The sequence below is a fragment of the Aulonocara stuartgranti genome (genome assembly GCF_965226115.1).
Source record: "Aulonocara stuartgranti genome assembly, chromosome: 12".
Taxonomy (NCBI): Eukaryota; Metazoa; Chordata; class Actinopteri; order Cichliformes; family Cichlidae; genus Aulonocara; species Aulonocara stuartgranti.
The window spans coordinates 3,164,888-3,188,487 of record NC_138948.1 but is presented as its reverse complement, the minus strand read 5'-3'; the positions used below and the strand labels follow the sequence as shown (position 1 = coordinate 3,188,487).

Below are 23,600 nucleotides of genomic sequence, written 5' to 3'. Positions count from 1 at the left end.
CCTGCATCAGTTTTATTAAACGCACCCCGTGGAGTTTTCTCGTTAGACAGGAACTGTTATGTTTACATCCCTGAAAATAGCATAAGCAGGGATTCCTTGAGGCAAATCAAACACAGCCTTCCTTATGAGGCTGGAATTAAAAATGTCTCTGCAGAGAAGGATGATGTGGGTAACCGGGGGTCCTATGTGTTCATGGTAAATGGCCTGTATTTGTATAGCGCTTTACATGCTGCTGCAAACAAAAGAAACTTTGAGTCAAGTACTCAAATAACATTTTTGGGGTGTTTCAGTCTTCATTTACAGAAATGATGAGAACAAACCAATGACAGCGGCAGGTTTTGTCTGAGAGTAGCACAGATGAGCCTGCTGAGCTGTTTACAGAGAGAACGTGAAGCAAACAAGAAAGTGCCTTAAACTTGCAGTCATTCAAATGTCCAGCAGGGGTGATTCCTATTGTTGCAAAGATGTCTGGTTGTATAGTAATCTATGGGAAAACGGGCCTGATTCTCACTTCCTCCATGAGCTCAGTAAATACTTTCCAGATTACTTTATAGGCTCAATCACTAGTTCCATGTTGCATTTAATATAACATCGTGTTCATTTAGTAAATCATGGTTCCCATTATTGTCGAGGCAGATAAAGCTTGCTATGCCTTACCTGTGGGAAGTGGGACTATCACAGACAGAACTACCCAGGTTCATATTATATCGGCATGACACGTTTAGCCGTTAGCAGATGTGAGTCTGATAGCATCTGCCAAAAATAAACCAAAGACACAATTAAAGAGAATTTTACATTGATAATTCAAAATTAATACTTTACAGTAGTATGCTACAGATCAGGAGTTGGTTTAAAATAGAGACACAATCTTAAAAAGAATAAAAAGCAAATCCACAATGTTTAAAGTTAACGCACATAGTGCACATGTTACTGCATTTCCACACAGAGCCACTAGAGGTCGCCTAAACTTAAAATCTGACTATAGGTCCTAAGAAGACGCTTGCACAAACAACTTATGGTAGTGTCGCTCCAGCAGGTCCCTGAGGGACAGCCGACGCCTGCTGCTGACCGGGAGGGAGTTCTTTCTCCCCACAGTCACCAAGTTTGTTTACAGGGGAGTGGCCAATTGTTGGGGCTGTTTCAGTAATACTGGAGGGTACACTCACTCACATATGTAGTCCTGATTGCTGTTGGAGGTAATAAAAAGAAAACTGGCCTTTTTTACTATCCTGCTATTTGCCTGCCATTAAACATACACACGACTGTTCTGTAAAATGTAAACAGAGCGCAGTAAAGCCGTCACAGTGAGTGACAACAGAGCCTGCCAGGCTTCCATCCTCTGGTCCCGTCATCCCAGGCTGGGCGACAGGCCTCGATCGGCTTTGCTTTTTCCATTGCAAATGAGTGTGGCAGATACATTTGTTGTTGCGGTTGAGGGCGCTGAGCTAATACCGCCTAATAGGAGCACCAGCTGCCTCCTTCACTGACCACAGCCACAACCAGCACTGAGGCCCGGGGGACATCTTTAACTGCCCAGCATCTGTCCAAACCGGCAAAGTTGAATTTCAGACGTTAGCAGTTCGTCCCAGCAACAAATTTGAGGTGCAAAAAAGGAAACCCTTCTCTCTGCAGAACTCTTACTGTCACATCCTTAACTTTGGTGTTTGTGTTTGAAGGGAAATCTATGCACACATGCAGTGCAGTCCAGCGCCACAAGACATGCGACCTTTAGCTGCGAGAGGGAACTGGGTCGGTCCCCGTGGAGTTAACAACAAGTCCTCGGCAGCGTTTAGGCCAGAGAGGGTGGCGGGTTACTCTGTCATATCTGTGCTGCTCTGTGGCTCGCCATCAGCTGAACAACTGGCAAAAGGCTCCATCTCTTGCTGCCCTTATCTGTTTCCCACAGTCTATTTTTACTTTGCTTGTGTTTTTTTCTCGAGCTGCTGCAACATTCACTAAAACATTAGCTCCTACAAGATTAAAAAGAAAAAAAGAGAGAAAGAAATTCGGATAGTAGCTTTGGGAGACAGGCGGCAACCCGAGCGTCCTCCAGCCTACCAGCGGTCCAGCTAGACATCCCAGGGACTGCTCTGTTGACTGTTTAACCATGCAGCAAGAATCAGATACCAGCTGGAAATATTCACACAGCTTGTTTTTTTGCTGCTTAATAAAACATGACAAAAACTGGAGTGTGGTTACCAAGCTCATTTCTTTAAGCTGCTGCAATCACACTTGTTTTAAAACGCTTGTTCCCAAGAAATAAATTCTACAAAGCAAATCTCAAAATCCCTGAATATCCTGTTGACCACATGGGACTAAAGGGAACAAGACCTCGCACACAGAAATCTTCTCCTTCAGCCAAACACACGATACACAAATCCACCGTGAGAGCAGTGAGTGTGCTGTGTCACTGGCGTTTCTTCTTAAAATGACGCCATAAAAATGAAAGAGAAGCTGTGAAACAAACACTTGTGTTTAAAAAAAAGGAAAGAAAAGAGATTAACTCAGAGCTCTTATAACAAACACGCTGAGGTCAACTTTTACCATCTGTTTGAACAGATGTTGGCTGTTGCAGGTGAAGCTCAGCTCCAACTTAATCTTCTTAAATCCCAAGGCTCTGTATAAATTCAGTTAGACAGCGTTTGTAAGGAAAGTAGATCTGGTGTTTGTAGAGTTTGTGTTGGCTTCTGTTTTATTATAAGTCCTGTAGCGTTCACTCACAGATATGCTCCGACGGGACATATCAGAGCTTATGTGAAACTTCAACATGAACTAATGAGACGCAGTTTGAACTTGATTATAGAAGAAATTGTCCTTTTCATGTCATCCCTCCAAACCTCAGTTTTCTTATTTGAAACTGCAGTTTTTGGTTTACTTGCTGCTTTGAGTCTCTGTGTTGTTGCATTACCCAAACCCGCCTGTGAACCTTGCTAAACTTCTGCATTCATTGGTTCAAAAGCAGCTCTGAACCACGAGGATTCCTCCGCCATGCTGCACAGTCAGGACGAGGCTTTAAAACTTTTATCTCATCTTTCCTGAAATGTTGTGGCTCATCCAAATATTTGAGACACACTCCAGTGTTCCCACTCAACGTTTTCCTGCGAGTGGACGCATTTAAAGTTTTAGTCCTTTTTCCATGTTGCACTCTTGGCGTGATCATTACAGGATATCTGGTCATCTAAAGGTTTGTGATCCTCTTAGAGGCATCCAGTTTTGTTTGCCTCTCTTAATATGCCGTTCTTTCTTCCCACTGTCACCAAGTGTTTGCAGATATGGGATTGTTGAATCATTGGGGCTTTCTCTCTCTCCATGAGATCGTTTTTGTTGTGAAGTGATGCCATTAAAATAAAACTGAAATTGTCTGTAACCCACAGGTGCGATGGATGTACTGTAGGTGAGGACTTTTGTCTATAAGTGAGACAATCACCGCTAAACATCACCGCTGATGTTGCTGCGAAAAGGTTCAACAAAACCTTCCTGGTCAAATGGAGTTTTTTTTTAAAGAAGAGAGAAAGAAGAGCAATATTAAACTGACTTCTCTGTCACAGGCAAACTTCCAGTTAAAGATGGTTTAAAAAAGAAAGACGAAAAAGGAGCTGCGTCTGTTAATGGTGAGAAATGAAAAGTGCGATCAATCCATTAGAGGGACTTCCATCAGCCCGATGGGTGGGACGAGGCCAAGGTGCTGAATGAGACACTCAGCCTCCTCGTCAGTATTCGGGCGGCATCCTCCCGCTCCAGGACCACGTTCACACTGCAGGCCTTCACGCTCTGCTCTTAACCGCTGCTCTGATTTCAGGATGCCGTATCGCTATCTGTAACCCGCATCTGATAAAAATATGAAGCGACAGCGATGCTGAAAAGAAGCTGCGTGCTCAGGATGACAACAACAACACGTGTCCGATCAGATTTTGTGCCTGCGCGTCTTGTGTTCAGCGTGTTTGGGTTGAAGGTGTTGACTGAAATTAAACCGTGTCATTGATTGTCTGGCTGCCCTTCATGTTAACAAATCAGTGACAAAAACAGACCATAGAATCAGAGCTTAGGAACTGTAACAAGTCAGGCCTGGATATCGGCACAGTTTTAGCCTCAACTCAATCAGAACAGTGAGAAATATATTTAAAAAGTTGTCTGCTGTAATATAAATATAAAATAGATATATATCCTACAGCAACAATCTAGCATCATTTCCCGAGGAACATGTTTGCTGGCAAACTTAAAATCCAGCTTAAATATGTTTATTTACTTTGCATGCTTTGCTGCAGCAGTTTGCAGGAATCAGCCCAGGAAATAAACAGACATAAAATATTATAAATATTGCATTTGTTTGATTAATTCCTCTTTTAATTGATAAACAGCCGTACAAGTGATTTAAATGCATCATCAGTGTTCTATGAAACATATAATCTGCACATTAACTGATGCTGATGCTCATCAATCCCAAGACTGCCTCAAACATTTTCATCAGGTTTCCACCATAAAAAACATACATCACCATCTCCACTCAGGGCTGGGGTAATAAACATATTTAGTTTAGTGGCTGAAGCGGGAGGGGGGAGGCCACTGTGCCTGCCATACTTCCTTCTGGTCCATGTGCTCAGGTTAATCCTCTCTTTCAGGCTGCTCCATCTGCATCTTCCCTCGCTGCCTGGCATGCCTCGAAGACTCTGTGCACAAGCTCGGTAACGAAACATTTTTCCCCCACTCTTCTTTTTTATACCTGACTCAGGGGATTTCCAGCACCCAGGCTGCAGCGATGGAGAGAAATCTGTCAGAACCTGCAGATCTCCTCCAACACTTCCCTTTGTGTTTTTGTTTTTAAACAGGGCTCAGGAACTACTTTCTCCTCTGCTTAGACCACGTACAATGAAAAAACCCCACATAACGCACTACCGGTGCGAGATACTTTCACTCGAGATGAAAATCAAACATGGACAAGGCGAGCGGTCCTTGGCACCATGCAGTGGAAAACACCAGACTACGGTGTCATCTTCTCCTGAGTAACATAATCGGCTTAGAAGGCTCGATGCTGAGGTCCAGCGATGCCGCCTTGGACTGAACACACACATGGCAGCGAGGTGTGGCGCAGAAAGAGGAGTTTATTAATAGATCAGTGTGAGGTACGGTCAACAATCAATATCGAGATATTAAGAATGATTTCCAGATGGATGTTTTCACGGTACGATGCATTTGTGTGAAATCAGACATTAAAATGCACGTTTGTGTTTTTTATCCATCAACAAAGATCACAACCGGGTCAACAATAAACAACGACGCTTCCACATAAAGCGGAGCGAGAAACACCAATCAGAGTGCTGCAAGGAGAACATTCGGAGGGGTCCTGATGTGATCTAACAACACTTGAAATGAAATTTTGGAAACATATTAAACGGTCACATCTGTCAGCGCTCTGCTCCCTGACGTCACCGTCGTAAGCTGGACCTGAGAACAGGAGGCCTGCGGGTCGAGTCACTCGCAGGTTTCAAAGCTTTTTCATTATTTTGAATCACATGACAATATTTAAAAAAACTGCTGAATACAAACTTTCTTTAGCTCAAAAGTCAAACAAGGGGTTCAGGTGATGTTGAGCATGGGCAGAACTTTTATTTTGTAACTACGATGGTTATTTTATTTTGAAATGATTGCTAGGAAATTTAAATCAGCACTCATGTTATTGATAATTATCCTCAAAATTAGCCTCTCTACAGTTACATGGATTATACTACTTTAGGTGACATACTGGTGGTCAAAGACATAATCGTATGTTGCCCTATTTTGAGAGACATCTCTACTTTAAAAATAAAATCATTCAATTGCAATTTCTCAAACAATAGAAAAAGACTGAAAATGCATTCCTGCACTCGTATGAAGGAGGCAAAGCGTCTGTTACTGTGGCTGTGAGTCCACGTGGCAGCATTATGCAACAAAATACATTTACTGCTGCGCTGCGTCGCAGGTTTTCCTGACATTTGCAGTTTTTCTGGCCGTGTTCTGATTGCTTTCTGTATTAATTATGCGGCGCTTGAACTGCAGGAGCTACGATTGTGAAATTATCTCCTGCGAGGCTGCAGGAGGAAGCACATGCACGGCGGCCTTGAGAAACCCTTTTGACACTTACCCCGATGAAAGGCTGCTAATTGAACTTCAGCTGAAATATCTGCATCCAAATGAAGTGCACGCAGCCTTTTGTAGCATCTGATCTCTCTGGACGCCTTTTACCTTTTTTAATTAAAACTAACAATGAAGTGAGTTGGGGGGAAAAATAAAAATATTACGTGCACTTCAGGTCAGGATTTACAGAAAAAAAAAAAACATGCTACATAGATATTAGTGTTATGAAGGCAGAATAGGAGCAAAGAGCCTCATTTTAAGCATTGAAACCTGCCGGAGAAGAACAGCCTGTCCGAGGAAGCGCGCTTAATGAAATCCAATTATTATAGACGTGGATTGTTTGGCTTAAAGAGGTCGTCCGTCATCAGTCGTATTAGTCCAGTAAACACAGCGACACAACCCAGTGACTTCACTCTTTACTCCAGTGGTGTACTGGGAACTGTTTAGCACTGCCAACTAATCGCGTTCCTAAGAAACAGATGGAGAATAGAGATTTTTATGGCCGTATATAACTATTTAACATCATAAACCACCAACCAGCTCGGTTATTGTTCGGGGAGTTTCGTGAATGTTGCCTTGGTGTTCCTGACCAGTTAAACAAATGTAATTATTCACCAGTTTGCTGGTCGGCTAATTGTTACTTGAATCGTTTGCACTTGTCACAACAGCGCGGGGCATTTTAAAGCGCGTTGGCGTTTCTGACTGCAGTCTGACGCAAACATCGCCTCTCAGCTTTAACCACAGCAACACCATCTCTGGTTATATGTTAGTAAACACAGCAGCAGGATGTCTGCGGTTTGATTCCTCAATAATTCATGAGAAAACAAGACAGGTTTAATTTATTCCCATGGAAATAAAGCCCACAAACCAAACAAAGGCCAGCACGGACGTGGCTAATGTGAAGTCATAAATCAGCTCCCAGACAGAAGCGCTCTGGTGCTGCTGGTTTTCCAGCATTCCTGCTCCAGTGTCATCTCTGAGGAACACTGAGAAACAATGTGGCGTGACTTTAATAAAGCCAGCAGACAGGCTCAACAACCTTCAACACCTTCAGCTCCTCCCGCTCTGACCGTCATTATTGTGTTGCTTCCATCTAACAGTTTGTCACACGGGAGGCAACATCAAGAAGAATGACTGCAGCACAGGAAACGTGGGTTTGATGCTCATAATAACACATGACCGCGGTGAGACATTTGGCTCACCGGCCATTCGAGCCGTGCAGTGCTGGTGTAACTGCAGATTAAATATTTCAAAAGGCAAACAGGCGGCTTCTTTTGGCTGACATTTCAATGCAAAATTACGCCTGATCAGATTCAGCAGCACCTTAACCACACAGGCCTGTACTCAGTAACACACAGTATTGCATATTTTCCTTAAAAAGAGCTCTCTGGGAACTTTGCTCTGGAAAACAGCAGCTGACCTCTAGTTTTGGCACCGTTTGAATCGGAGACGGCCCATCGCAGCCAAGAGTGTGTAAAAGCATTTGTTCCGTTCCCTGCTACATGCTCGTCTTCTCCAAGTCACACAGAGAAAGTCAAACTGACCTCAAAGCATGCGGACCGGCCCTGATCCAGTAAGTCACCGATCGGCCGTCATCAGCCGCTGTGTCAACTGAGCGAGAGGTTATGGAGGAGATTACAACAAGCTGCTACTTGATGGTAAACAAGGAGCCGCTGATAAGAGAATGACTGAGCAACAGGGCAGTTATTATTGTTTCAGCTTCACTTTCATCCATCGTAATGAAAACTAAACGGTTTTTTTTAATCCAGCTTTGACCATTGAGGATGAGCCGTGTCATAAAAGTTACATTTAATAGCTTTTTCTTCCACGATCGACTTCCTATTTGCAAAAGCGCGAAAGAAATGTATTAATTACAAGAGCAAGCAATGGTGCCTCGATTTAAATAACATCCCATGAATGAATCATGTTTCCCTCTACATTTTTCTTCTGCTGATAAACTGAAGGTTATTTGCATGAGCCACATCGGCTAAACTTCTCTTCATTTATTGCTTTATCCCCCCCCACCACCACCACCCACAGCCACCCGGTTTCAGTTCAACTTTGCTGGAGCAACAATTTAATTTCCCCGCGCAGGATCCAATAAACCTTCACTGCATAAAACCTCCTTTCTCCCCTGTCACAGTCTTTGCTGCGCGTGGAGATAAATCCACATATCTGACATGGCTCACGACAGGTTAAGTGAGGCGCAGATAAATGAGGACACCCCCCCTCTCTCAGGCCAAAGGCACATCCATTCATGATTTATGACACTCGTTAAAAATTAAAACCCAGTGAAATTGTCGTTGTGCAGACTTTGCAACTCCAAACTTACCACCTCGAGGCCTCCGAACCTTCTGAGAGGCTGCTGGTAAAGCTTTTCACTGAGCGTGCTGTTGTGCTTGCACCAACAAACAGAGTTATCAGCATTTGCTTCAGGAGAGAATTAGCACATATATGTAGAATTTTTAAACACTGGATTTTTGACATAGGGGCCAGTGGTAATGTTATAGCTGTTCCAGTAGTACCCATGTATCAGGGTCATAAATCACATTGTTATAATTACCCAAAATGTGCTCTAAACTCCCAAACTGCTCCTTTTATACCTGACTTTTAGGACCTCCAAGCCTGTAGTTATGTTCATTATCAGTTAGAGCCCCTCCTCATTCTTTTCTTCTTCTTCTTTGGTGCAATCCTATAAATACAGTGTACCCCTTTTGCCTCTCCCCTTTTCTACAATTCCCCTGTGGGAGAGGTGGGTGTCATTTCTTTCCAACACTTTAAAACACACATATAATGCATATTTAGCCACCTGGATGTTTCTGATTGCGATTTTAATTCAATTATTGTCATTATTAAGCCTGTTTTTGTTAGATGTTATAAGTGTGTAGTATGTGTGTATCATAAATGTGTTTTAGGCGCCATAAATGCTAGCATGAATATATACTCCTTGCTAGCTTGGGAGCTGTGGTGGGTTGAGCTAACCCTCTTCCCCACTGTTTGTATTTGGTCGTCGGAGCTGGAGTGGGCAAATTATTTACTTGGAGGTCTTTCTTTCTTTTACCTTTTTTATCAGGTATGTCGGATTTCATGTTGTTGTTTTTGTTTTATCTTATGTCAAATATGTTACGTGGAAATGCATACTTTATGTTTAATGTAAAAATAAATGCCAGCCCTTACTCGACTGTACTTGGTTTCAGTTTTTTCCAAGTGAGTACCACATGACGTACGTGAGGTCATTACAGCAGCGCAGCCTCCACACAGTCGATCCAAGCTCAGATTGATCAACTTTTCCATTTAAATAATCAGCTTAGCGCTCGGGAAGGCCTTAACGCAGAGGAGCACGCCGTCGTAACACGTAAAGGTCACCACTTCTGCTCTGCTTCATCTCACAGTTCTGAAACTTTCCCCTCCAGCTGCCGATTCACGACCGGCGTTAAAGCGACGCTTTCACACCTTTGCGCGTTTGTGCCCCCAAATGCCAGCGTGGACTTCGATACAGAAATCGTGTAATAAACAGACTTTAAGGGGCCACAGAGCTCTTTGTATTTGACTCAGGTTCACATTTGTCACTCTCTGTGGGCTGATGAATGACCAGCCCTGGCAGGACAATTTCATTTTGGGAAATTGGCTGAATCTTCAGCGTCCTGCTGTGCGCTCTGACTGTAAAATGAGGTTTTTTGCTTGGTTTGGTCTCTGCTAGAATTGATCATTAGTGAAGACAGGATTTATGTGCAGGCAGCAACAAAACGATCAGCAGTCATTTATGATGGGAAGTTAATACTGAGGCTTTTTTCCACAGGACTACGCAGACATTTGACTCCACAGACACATCACAGAGGAGGGGTCACGAGTTGATACCAGCGACCAGTTGAAAACCAGTCCCACCACCAGGTACTGTGAAAACTGTGTGGAAATTAGTGGTCCTAATATTCGCGTTTTCAGAGATTTTCCCTGAGATTCCCGACTTTAAATCCAGACTGGCACCGTCGGACACTTTATGACGCTTATAATAATGTGTCGTCTAGATTCGCTTCAGGTCACAGACTCGCGGAGATGAATTTCTCTGACAATAGTCTGACGGCAACACTGGATTCAACGAGTGACACATCATTTCTACCAGCACCTTTACGCTGTTCGTACTCGACAGGAGTGGATGATGATGAAGGTAATTTACCTTAAAAAAAGGGTAAAGTCAGAATGAAAAGCACAATCACAGGAATATTAGTCACACCAGCCCAGCGATGACAGGTAAGGTGAGTAGAAGAGCGCTGAGGTTTTCATGCTCATCAGCCTCAAACTTTCAGTCAATGAACGTCTGAGATTGAATGATTTTTGTGGCTTTCTAAAGTGTTGCCATCCATGCATTGACTTATTTAAAACTTTTGTTCATGGAGATTATGGAATCTGAAGACATTATCTCTGACATTTTGCAATATGCAGCTCTTTAAAGCCACACTTATCTACATCATGACAATATACAATATGAGCTAACACAAACAAAAACACGTCCCCAGGCCAGCGGCGCAGATACGAAGCTCGACTGTCTTGATTTTTCCATCTCAGATTTTCAAAGCACGTACGAGGTTACCAAAGATGCTCAGCGAACCAAAGCGGCTCTTTCAGCTTAGACGTTTTTAACTCAAAAACAGCCACAGAAGCAAAAATAGCCACAGCAGTAACACTTTAATAGAGCGACCAGCTCTTTCATGCTCGAGCAGCGTCAGTGATAATAGCAGCCCCGCCCAGCATCCCAGCCTCGGAGAATTTATGGGCAGTAACAAGACGCAGACGCCCGAGCGGACAGGTACACGAGCTGTGGAGATGCAGCAAGTTGAGCATCACATAAAATTTCATCTGTGTCATTTGCCAGAACTGATATCAGATATTGCTGAGTGGGATTTCACAGTTTAGACATATTTATTCACCACAAAATATAACGAGCATGCTGTCAAATATGACTGCCTGAGAAAGTCATCCCCATGGTTACTAAGGAAAACATGCCATTCATTTTGATCTGCAGATCTTCTTTTTTTTTGGGTTGTATGGAAGCCCCAAACGCAATTTCATTGTTCTTGACAATGACAATAAATAAATAAATACTAAATACTAAATAAGTCTGCATAATTATCAGAGCTCGATTTTAACCGTGAGCTGCATAAATCAGCACAAACACTTTCAGAGCTCTAACTTTACAAATTCACATGCGTGTTGCTTGTGCTTCTAATTCAGTTCCATCTAGTGAGGATCACTTATTTAAAATCTCCACTGATTAGGGTTCAAGAGTCAGGGTTAGAAATGAAGTGTCAAAAAGCGAGTCAATCCCAATTGCACTGCCAGGATTAACAGCCTAAATGCACAGCATAGAGCCTGATATTAAACAAACACGCAGCAGTTTCAGTTTCCCCTCAATGACACCCGTAAGGTTTTTATTTACACATGTCAGCTGTTTAAGTTATGCAATACTAGGAGGTGACCCACTTTGAGTAACAGGTGGATTGTGACACAGACGGGTAAAGCCACTCGCAGCCTGTGAGCCTTTAGGTAATCTGACTGAGTCACTGAACCTCCTCAGCATGTTTGTGCTGTTTGTGCCTTCAGAAGTATTTATAATGAAGTTATGTGACACATGTTATGGATAACCACGTTTTGGTTAAAGGTGGTTTCATCGCCAGCTCCAAAGAAGGAAAAATAAACATGGCGGCATCAACAATGCTAAAGCTTGAGCCTTCACAGCAGGTGACACCATTTTTGATATACAGTCTATAAAATACTGCACAGTGAATCTCTTGTAGCACATTGTTAAGGCTTTAAAGCACACGATCCACCTTATTCCTAACACGAGGCAGCTGAGCTCTTATTTTGAAGGAACAATAGAAAAAAAACAAAAGCTCCCAAAATTCACGTGAGCACGCCCGCTCGCTGAGCTGGCTGAAAGTAAATATTTGGTTGTAAAACATACATTTAATACCACAACATTAGGTTATAACAGAGTGAACTGCGCTAGTCACTATGCTAAAGAACGCTCAACCATAGACTGTATATTAAAGACGGACATAGCGATAGTGACATCACACATTTCGGCCATCGCCATGGTAGCTTTTTGAAACCAGATGCGATCAATTAAAGGACACCTCACACTCATACGGTAACGGTTTGTCAATAACAAGGTGGACTCACCCTGCAACTGAATGTCTCGCCCCCTGCTGGCCTTCGTGAACACTGCAGGTTTATGCACTTCCACACCGGCTTCAGGCTATGAGCTCAGGAAGCGAGGCCAGTTTATGGGATTCGAGAGACCCATTTATCGACAGACTCCCGTCTCGTAGCTCTTCCAAACTCGCATTTTAGATTTTATATAACTAAAATTTTCTGTCAGCTCAGGCGAGCACGGCAGATTACGAGAAGTTCCTGCGGCATGCTGGTCACCATAGTAGTCAAACAAACACGAGTGTGCGGCGCGGAGCAGCCTGCTGGCGCTCGCTCAGATTAATTCTCTGTTCTGCTCTCACGTCATGACGTGTCTTCAAACAGACAGTATGGCTAAAAACAGTTTACTGTGCCACAGTAACCTACATTTGCTTCTTCGACTACATCACGTTATCCACGCTTATTTATAGCTTACAGAATGGGCCGACACTCGCAGCTTTTATTTATAGCTCTAAGGAGAGGGCCAACACTCGCTGCTGATCAGGGTGTTTTAAGCACGCTGCACTAATGTAATATTTCTCTCTAGTTGACCTTCGGGATGGCACCAAGGGTAGCTGCTGTGAGATTTGTGAGACAAGTGCAAGCTCGTGTGGAGCCGTCATACCTTTGAGATGAGCTCGTCGTGGTTGGCCAGATGTGCTCGGCAGTGAATGCAGCTGTAGGTGCGGTGGCAGGACGGCAGGTAAGCCTGGAAGGTCTTAGACTTGGTCATCTTCACCATGTCAGTGGGGCAGGGCTCCTCGCTGGTGTCAGGGCTGGCACTGGAAGAGTTGCAGCTCTGCTGGACTTGCTGACAGAAGAAACACTGGAAGATGCAAGCAAAAGCCGTCGTTGTTGTGGAGTGGGTGTGTGGCACGCTCCACACAGACACCACGGGAGAAAATCAAACCTGCGGATAAGTGGGAAAAGGAAAGAGATGATGTGGTGAGCGGCACGTTCCGCACTTCCTATTTATAGCGCTCGTGAGCTTAATTGCATTTCCAATATAAACAGCTCGTTCACTGGAGCAATCATTTGATTAGAAACATCTATTAAGTGATTACAGTCGCATGTTGTCCCCGACCAACACGGCTGCATGGTTATGTAACTTAATATGACAACGAGTCAGAAGCCACATAACACGTTTCACCTGCTCTCAAACTATTTTCTTCTTCACAGCACATGATAGAAACCAGCCTGTCTTCATTTTGTCTCTTTAGACTGAAAGATGCGAGAAGAGATCAGCAGCTTGGAGATAAGTCAGAGGAATTTCTCAGGAGAAACAAAAATCGTTCAAAAGACAAAAATATACAGGATTTCGAATCTAAAACTCGGCACCAACTCTTGTGCCTGTAGAAACTTAAGGAAATGCTGCTCAGATGTCAGTTTTTCAAGTAGCTCGATAAGTTTTCCTCTCATGTCATTAATTTACACGAACAAATGGCTCATAATCATTTTTGTTGGACACTTGACGTCAAAGTATGTTAATGCACGCCGAACGATCCAGGCAGTGTTTTCAGTAGGAGAAGTGTTGCATCACTCAGCCGAGTGATTTCTTCAGTCTGGAATGAACTTGGCTGACTGATGAAACGTTTGTTTATATGAATCAACTTTCTGGGATTTTATGTCAAAGGATACCATTAGTCACATCTCTTGGCCTTATCTTGGAACGTGGCGTTTAAAGAAGAAAGAGGCACGACTGTCTGCAAAGGTTTCAGAGGTAAAAGTGAAAGCAGGCGCCTGCAGCGCCGCAGTAAAAACTGCACACCAGCACAGCTGCTGAGACAATGAAACAGAGGCCCGATAATAGGTGCGAGCTTTGAAAGGGGTTCACGAAAAACACGTCTGCAGATCTACACAGATGCTAAACATCCACCCACGTGGAGTCTTCCTTCTCCTCCTCCTACTCCTGTTTGCAAGCATGCGACTCCCAGCTGACCAATAAGAGATTAATGCTCACATAAAAATGCATATGTGGAATTTTTTTAACCTCAAAAAGAAAAAAAAAAGAGAGCCCGGAGTGACAGACCTGCACAGATCTGCCACAACATTAAAACCACTTGCAGGTGAAGTGAGTGACATTGATGATCTCGTTAGGATGTAATGTCCTGCGGGGACTCGTCGGCTCCTGGAACTGCACTGACATGCAGATGTTACTTTCACACTGCTACGGTTACTCTGCGCTTCCTGTGGGACTGTGCAGGTAGGGGGAGTTGTTAGATTCATTTAAGCGCACCTGTGCAGGCTAGAAACCGAGCCTAAATAAGCTCAGTGTAATCGATCTCTCCCCCTCTGCCTCCTTTGATTTGGTTTGCTCCATCTTTTGCTTTCTGCTAACAGCACCACCACACATATCGCTTCTCCATACACAATCAGAAGTCTGTGTTGGCAGGGGTCTCCCACAGCAAACTGTGTCCCCACATTTGTTAAAATGAATAAATATGATCACAAAAGTTTGCAAAGGTCTTTGCAAGAATATTTTAAAATGCATTTAATTATTAAACCAGATCCAAACAGCATGCAGACTTTTTCCCAGATTTCAAACTTCCACGGACATGCCTGAACAAGCCCCATCCCAGACACCAAGGCTGTGATCCTGGACTGAATCTAAATCAAGAAAAGACTAAAAGTAGGTGTTGAAAACATCCCACAAACAGACTTGGATAAAAGAATAAAATGAGAGGATATTTTGTGCTCGCCAAACTAAAAGCAAATAGAAAAACTGAGGAAGTGTTCTTAGTTTTAGTTTTCCCCCCAGTGTGGTCGGGTTTGTGACACAACCAGCCTCACGAGGCTTTGGAGTGTGTGATTACTGGGATGTCCACCGGACTGTGACTCAACTTCCTTCACAAACTGTTGCATTTTGCTATTGTGAGCATCGTATCTTGGCCCTTAGTAAAACCCGCACTTTTATAAAATTCAGAAAATAAAACTAACCTGAAGCTAAACATTGCAAACTAAACTGCAACGAGTAAACCCACGAAGAGCTAATGCAAAGCCCCACCCACTCGGTGTCCTGACCTTTAAACTTCTCAGAATAATCATGATTAATCGTTAGGTTTGTGCATTGTAGCCAGGCCAGAAAACACATTTTTATTTACTGAGGCATTTCTCCACATTTACACAAAATAAATGAATCACTGCTGTAACTTTTAAAGGTGCAGTGGAACTCACGCAGAATTCGATTTGAACACATTCAGACCCACTCACTGTTCAGCTCTGCAGACAAACATTCACTGCTGTGCATGGTGCTAAAAATAGCATTGTATTCATTTTTAAAAATCATATTTTGTGTCATTTTCTATTTTACTGGTTGCTGCATGTGAAGAGCACACGCTGATTGAAGGTGCTAAAGGTGACGGACTGATTGATTGGCTGATTGAAGGTACATGTATTGATTTGCAGCAGTGTATCAGCAGCCAGGAGGCGCAGAGCACCTGAACACTGGTGTCGAGTTTCTGGACACCTGTTGAATGCACGCCTGATATTTGCTGTGCTTTTAGCGCTGATTAAGTTTCCACCGACAGCTGAGAAAAGTCATCTTTGCCTGCTTGTGTTTAACTTTGTTACTGATTTACAAAGTGCATCTTCCCTCATATGGATTTTTTTAAGCCTTTTTCTGCTGAACTACTGACTTTCAGGAAATGAGCAACACGCAGTAACTTTACCAGAGAGTCAAAGTCCTCAGCCCCTAAACATGCAGGGCTAACGGAATGCTAATTGGGTTAACTAAGGTTACTAGGTTAAGGGAGATAAAATTAACCGTGGTAAACACACCCGGCTGGATCTTGATAAATCTTGAGGACTTTAGATTAGATTTCCCAAAACTACACAGCTTTAACGTCATCTGACTAAACTGTGAATGTCAGTTGGGTTGGCATGGTTACCATAATTGGATGGATAAACACAGTTAATGGCTACATAGATGTTACAAACGGTGCCTTTATAGATCCAGGACATGCATTCCCCTTCCTGTTTGTCCCATTGCAATGTGATTGCAGTTCAGGTTGGGGTGCAGTAGGGGGCGCATCGTGAGCTCATCCTCCATAAATGGTGGTAAATTGTGCTAAATGACTGAGACAAATGCATATCAACAACACCTCCAAACGGGTATGAAATGACATTCACACACTTCTGTTTTTCTTGCAGGGAAGCCAAAATTCTCCCAAATAAAAATGGCCGAGGATGTAAAGGGACCCATGGTGCTGTGAGGTTCCTGATACCCACAGAGATGTGTTTCCCTCTCTCACCCTGGCCTATTAAAATCATGTTGAAAACTGGATGAAGAATATGAAATGTTTATATTTTCGGGCTCACCAGCGCCCCCTATGAAACCAGAGCGTGAGGATTCCTGAAGTTTGCAAATTCTCTGGCTCACATTTCCCATGTTGACTGAAATATACGGTGAATCCGACTCTGTGGATCATATTTCCCCATTCAAACACCAACCAGCACATTGTACACCCAAACTCTCAGACTTTCACTTTTATCTCTCAAGAGTTGCTAAGTGAAGGAAAAATCCACCACACGCCTCTCTTAATATAATCTCTGCATAGCAAAGGTTGTCCCGTTAGACAGAAATCCCCTCAAAACAATAACCCTGCGGCCCTGCGAGGGAAAACAATTAAAAAGGCTGAGAAGTTTCCAATTGAGCTCAATGTGCCGCAACAGGAAGAGCAGCACCGAGACAGAAGCCAGCAGCCAGACAGAAAACAAAGGAACTTCCGCAACTCAACAGGAAGCAGCATGAAGCATGGCTGCTCTGCAAACACAAACACACGAATATATACGTATGCATACACAAAAACACACACACAATCAGCCAGGTAAAAACCTGACATGCAGACACACTCTGGCCCACAGAGGCCCCACGCAGAGAGCCACGTTTACATACATACAGTATAATCTGCACAGGTGCCGAGGCCTAATCCCTGCATGAAAAGGACAAAATCCCCTCTGAACTAGCTCAGTTTAACCCCAGTGGCACGTACACAATGAAGGTAAACACAAACGCACGCACACACACTTTATAAGCCAAGTTGCTGACTTCAGGCCATTTAAACCACATGTTCTGTTTCTTTCATGAAACTTTAACATTTCTGGAGTTTTGCAGATAAAAGTGCTGATAAAACACTTTAAACACGACGCTTTGAATCCTGCAACATTGTCTCCTCCTCCTATTGTGTCCATGCACTCCATCGCCTGCCATCTCACCTTCTGCTTCTGTTTTTTAATTAAACAAAAATATCTTTCTGCTTTTAAAAAATTAAAAGCAGAAAGATATTTTAAAAGGGTGGCAATGTGAGTGGAGAGGACAGGTAACAGCTGACATTCGCACTGAGCAAAGTGAAAACAAAGAGGCAGCACAGTGTGCGTCTCTGGTAACCACTAACAGGAAGAGTGTCCAGACAAAAGACTCGCTCCCTTCATCACTGAGTCCAACCAAAACAAGCCGATAACATGCGTTTTCGCTGAAAGTCTTACGATCCAAAGCAGTTAATCTGACCGTTAGACGCGTTTGCAGCCCTCCCAATTCCTCCTGCTCCTCTTCTAAATTTGTTTATGCCCAACAAAGAGCACGACGCCAGCTCAGGCGCAACAGTGTTGCTGTCTGCTTTCATTGTTTGTTTTTCTGAGCCTGGCGCTGTCTCTGAATCCAGCGCACACAGAACCTCGGCTGCTGCTTTCTTTCAGTTTTTAGGCAAACGGCGCTTCAGCTGCTGCTGTACTCACCACCTGGATCAGATCTGAGCAGAGCGCAGCTCGGTGGAAAACTGCTTGCTGGAGGAAGAGACAGAGAGGTGTTGTTGTTGGGGGTTTTTTGCACTTCTTGTTGCTTTTTGGACTTAAAGAAATGATTGTCGGCGTCCCAGGCTCTGGTCCATGGGTGATGCTGCCAGATGGGAACTTATTGTTGCCTCCTTTGGGTGATGACGGTTCTCATTTTTCCCCACACGGGCTTTTGTTGTGCCTTTTGTGTGCGCAATGGACTGGCCTGGTTACTTTACGAGGACGTCACCACGTGGGAGGGAGCGTGAGCTTTGATTAACAGCCCAGCTGACCAATAGATGCCTGTGCTGCCTTCAGGCTCCCTTGGGAAAGATGGATTCCAGATTAAGAGCGCAATTCAAGGTAAAATGGTGTGTTTGTGCGATTTTAATGCCTGCCATTCTCTTTAAATCCACCCTTTGAGAACTCTTATTTTATAAAAAGCACAACTCTGTTTTAAAGTTTATTTGTAAACTTTAATCTTGTAAATATTTGTCTTTGTTTACTGGTACATTTGTACTTCATTTACTTTAGATTACCAAAGTATTTTCGACTATTTTTTAAAAATGTGATTTCCACTAATTAGTATTTATATCCATATTTACAAGATTTCTTTTGAAACTTTAAATGCTTTTGGATCCTTTTGGAAAGCCATACTTGGAATTTTTAGTCAACGATCCATCCTTGCTTTATTCTTATCCTGCTTATCCACTTCAGAGTCATGTGGAAGGTGGAGCTTATCCTTGCCTTCTGGCAGTTTACAACCAATTTCCAATCACCAATTAACCTAACATGCTTTTGGACCATGGGAGGAAGCCGAAATGCCTGGAGTGGACACGCAAACACCACACAGAAAGGATCAGATTTGACTTTTGCTTGGACAGGGAAAGAATCACTTTCTTATTTTAGCTCAATACCAGCAGAAAGCCATCTGGCATATGGCTTCAGCTGGAATATGTGCCAAAGTGCAACAACATCTATGAGACATGACAGCTAGCAAGCTAAAGAAGCACAAATTTGGTCCCCTCCAAACATGCCAGAGGCAGTCAGAGGTTTTTGCTGGACTGTGTGAGAGGTAAAGGAGGCAGGCTGCATGCCAGTGGAGATAACTGCAGAGCCATGAAAATTGGTGCCTCAATTTTTTTCTTGTTATTTAGGTTACATTGTTAAATCGTTGTTTAAATGATTAGTAGAAATTGTTTTTGTGGATGGATTTATGCTGCTTAATTTGGTTTTATAAAACAAAATGTTCCCAGAGTCTTCCACCCACATGTTCAGCCAGAGTTTTTCTCTTTGAGAGTCTGAAATTGGTCATAAATGGCATTATCACGGTTTCCTTGTATCACTCTTTAGATGTCTGTGTTTCTGCTGTGACAGACTGTCATCTACTTATTTCCCAGAAAAGACAATCGCATATTTCTGCTTGGAGACCACACAAAGGAGGGAGAACACCCCCCCTACATGTTATTGTTTTTACTGTCGAGATTATTTCCCATGCGGCTTGAACGCACCACAAAAGGGAGGTGGGAGCGCGCAGACACCCGGATGTGTAAATAAATACAAGATGAGAATATGAATCTGGATTCTGTCCTCTACTTCACACACAAAGCAAAATAAAAATCAGACACACTCGTGTGTGTGCAGCTCGGTTCCCCACCTGCGGATCTTCGAGTTAAATGAAGAAGATGATGCGTTTGCGTTCCCTCCAATCACCCCGATGATTAATTATTTCAAGATCAATAATAATGAATCTGTGAGTTAACCAAATAGAACTAAGAAAATGATTGTTTTCATGTTCTTTACAACTAAACAGTCAGACTTACATCATCCGGAAACGTCATAACTGAGTAATAACGAAATAATTAACGGTCGTTTTTCTAAGAGGCAACAACATAGGCGATAAAACAAAGCCTACCACTGTGACAAAGACCAGCAGGTTCCTTCAATGCTCTGTCACGTGATGAAGATGTTTTTATGGAATAAGAGGCACAAAAACAGCAGCCTTCCTCCTCACCCTCCTCCTCCTCCTGCAGCTGCTGCTGCTGCGCTGTTTATGTGTCAGCGCTGCATCATCCTGTCACTGGACATCACATCTGGAACAGGACGCCACGAATGATCACACCAAACATTAACAAAGGTCTCATATTAAATAGTACAGCTTGTCCTCTTCTTACCCTTCCGCTCCTGGCGTCGTGGGCGCGCTTACCTTAAACAACATTTCATGTTTCTCCTTTTGTTTATTTTTAAAGTGTTTCATAACAATAATAATGAACTGTATCGTGAGGACTGTCGTGTTGTAACAAACCCTGAGGGGCGATATTGCTTCACCACGAGGGCGGCTGATGATGATGATGATGATGCATGTAAACACAATATTGCAGCTTCCTTCAAGAGGTGCAGGCAGAATGCGCGTGGACGTTATGAAATCCGTCCTTTCGCTGTGTTTTTGTCGCCTGTTCACGTGGCATTATAAGCCCTCCCCTCCTACCTACACACACACACACACACACACACACACACACACACACACACACACACACACACACACACACCTACACACACACACACACACACAAATCTGACCGAGATCTGCAGCCAAAAAAGCGCACCGATGATGATGGTGGTGGTGATGAAGGCAGCGCAGATAATCAGCTGAAAGCAGCGGCAAACCGTGCTTTTTTCTGCTCTTGAACACAACTTGGAGATCAAATTACAAAACGTGTCCCATTAAAGGAGAGGATGTTGTAACCTTATAATTAATGTAAGCAGATTGGTAAAGCCCCACGGTTACATAAATCCACCCGAGCTGCCATCCTGTAAGACCACGGACTTCCACAATGGGGACTAAATGATATCATCTCAAATTCTAGAGGGTGACACCTGATTTTTATTTCTTCCCCGACGCGTCAGACAGTTTAAACCAGCCCCACAGACACGCAGAGCAGGCTTTAAATACGGAAAAACTCCTCTGGTGCAACAGGAAATAGAGTGTGACAAGATCTGCACACACTCTTCTAAAAGCACCACAGCACGGGTGTATCTGACCAGTACATGCGTGTCCTCCAGCAGGTCACTGCTTCTGCACTTACCCCAAAAACTCTTCACCTTCCTCCCCGTCAGAGAACCAAAACAACCCGGCCAAGAAATCGAAGCTTTTCCCTCTGAACCAGCAGTGTGGATACCAGTTTAGAAAACAAACAAAAGAAATAAATAAAAATAAAATAAAATAAATGAGGATAGCTTCACCGTCCCATAAAGGCAGCAGCAGCCTCTTTAGGTCGAGCCCAGAGCCATTAAAGTCTCCAGAAACATCAGTGTCCTCGTTGGAGTTTCAATGCGTTCACAAAGCAAAAGCGTGAAGAGTGCAGCGTGGGCGAAATCCCCAAATCCCATCCGCTTGTTTGGGATCAGAGCGAGTGCATGCTGGGGTGCACCTCTGTACCTTCAGCTCTCCGACATCAGCGGCAGGACAGGCCGAGCTGTCCCGACTGCGGCCTTTTTTATACTGAAATCCTAATTAGCTCTCTGATGCGCGCACAGCCGCGTTCACGGCCGCGGATCTGTCAATTATAAGCGTCGCCTCGGTGTCTGCAGCTTCTCTTTAGCGTCAGCGCCGCACGCTTAGAAGGAAAACTTCAGCAAAAAAAGTGCAGAAAAGGCGCAGTTTTATCTCCATCTATCGGTGATGCGTCTAAGTGTCGCAGGAAATGGCGGGTGTCAGACACAGCCCGTGAGAAAACCACGCGGAATCCAACTTCAGCACAAGAATGAGAAATGAAAGAACCCCCCCCCCCCCCCCCACACACACACACACACACACAAACAAATGCAAACTTCTAGAACTATCCAAGAAACAAACAGGAGCTTAAACAGTTTTCTGTCTTCCATTTATTTCACGTTATTCGTTTTCTGGTGTTTTAATTATTATTTTTTTCTTAGCTGTATAATTTGTGGCTTAAAAGTGAGAGAGTAAAATCTACAATATGTATCCACAATTCACTCCTGCATCTCTTTGCTGGCTAACCAATCGTCCCTCTCCTTTCATTTGTGTTATGACTCTTCATATGTTACATGTCATACAACCTTTACCGGGCCAGTCAAACAGCACTGTGACAAGGAACATTTCGCTGTTACTCTTCACACAAAGGCAAATAAAGACGTGTTTTTTGTGTTTTTTCGTCCTTAAAATTCGCTGTTTGGAGAGGTACGTGAAGGCAACAGCAGCCTAGCTACAAAGCCTGCTTTACAAATAGAGTCCAATCAGCGAGGAGAAAGATCTCCATGTACCCAATCAGCTGCAGCGGAGGGCGGGGAGACGCGATGACAACCAATCAACTCGAGGGCAGGGAAGTGGCTGCGCGCCCGCGTGGCTGGTGGTTGTTTTTGGCTGCGCGCGCCACCGATACGCGTGCCATAAGAACAATACTTTAGTGCGCATGCGTGGACACATTGCAAGCACGTGGTCGAAACAAAGCTGGTAAACAAAGCCGTCAGAAATGAATCCATCTGATCGCTGCTCAGTGACGTCTTCACTGCAGTTATTTTTGGTTTGAATAATTTTGAATATATTTTTGCTTTCATACAGCAAAATCTGCTTTTACCTTCGTAAATGTCATGGGTTAAATTTACATCTCTCTGCGATATTAATATATTAATAAGTATGAACGAAGATGCTTTTTAAATTTACTACAAAATTAAAAGCAAAAGACTCGAACTTCTGACCTGCTTTGGTTTGTAGCTGAAAAAAAGTGAATGAGGTTTTGAATTTATGAATCAGTCACGGGACATGCCGCAGCACATCATATTAAACTGTACCGCAGCACCACCTACCGGACACACTGAGTACTACTAAAACGTGAATACTTCTGGTCCCCTTTGAAGTTGGTTTGGTCCCGCTTTAGGTGATAAATTCTCTATGGATGACTTTTTCCTAAAGACAGTATAAAACTGCTGAAGTTGTTGTTTCCTCTAAAAAAAAAGATTATGCTACTAAAAATAAATAAATCAATAAATCCTCAAATGCCATTAGGTTTTGAATCTGAGAAACATGCTTAAATCTTTGTAAATACTTTTATGCTGATGTGACCCCTCCTACTCATTTAATGAGAAGATGACACATATTTCGAGTGTTTACAAAAAAAGAAAAGAAAAGTACCAATGTATCCCAGCTGAAGTTCAAAGAAAACACAGGTAACAGTTTGGGACAGAAAACGATGAGTATACAATGATGATCATATAAGATCATGAAAATAAACAGAAGAAGCTGGGAAAATATATCTTCAAATAAAATATAGCATCTCTGTCCTTATGATCAGTCATTTTTATTTACTATTAATAGTATTTGCCATCAAGTCCACAAAGACTTTAGAGCAGTCACACATCACTGGTCACAAAGTGCTTTGAACACCTGGTGAGAGGTACATGGTCTCACAAAACGAGCATCGTATAGACCCCCTGCAATTTGCCCACCAACCCTGTAGGTAGGTGGAAGACTCAGGACCGACTCTGCTGCATGTACTACACACTTTGTGGAC

General features: G+C 43.3%; 1 protein-coding gene across 6 annotated transcripts in view; it reads right to left on the bottom strand.

Annotated features, from left to right (window-relative positions):
* Positions 1–21,774, bottom strand: part of LOC309718378 (protein yippee-like 1) — a 30,667-nt gene extending 8,893 nt beyond the window's left edge. Inside the window, exons 1-3 of one of the 6 annotated variants that reach the window (XM_082553532.1) lie at positions 21,156–21,774; positions 19,982–20,159; positions 12,923–13,207 (exon numbers count right to left, since the gene is read on the bottom strand). In XM_082553532.1, the coding sequence (XP_082409658.1) occupies positions 12,923–13,039 (117 nt within the window). In that variant the 5' untranslated portion in view covers positions 13,040–13,207; positions 19,982–20,159; positions 21,156–21,774. The other 5 variants (XM_082553530.1, XM_082553529.1, XM_082553534.1 and 2 more) reach the window with 5 other exon arrangements.
* Between the last annotated feature and the right edge of the window lie 1,826 nt (positions 21,775–23,600).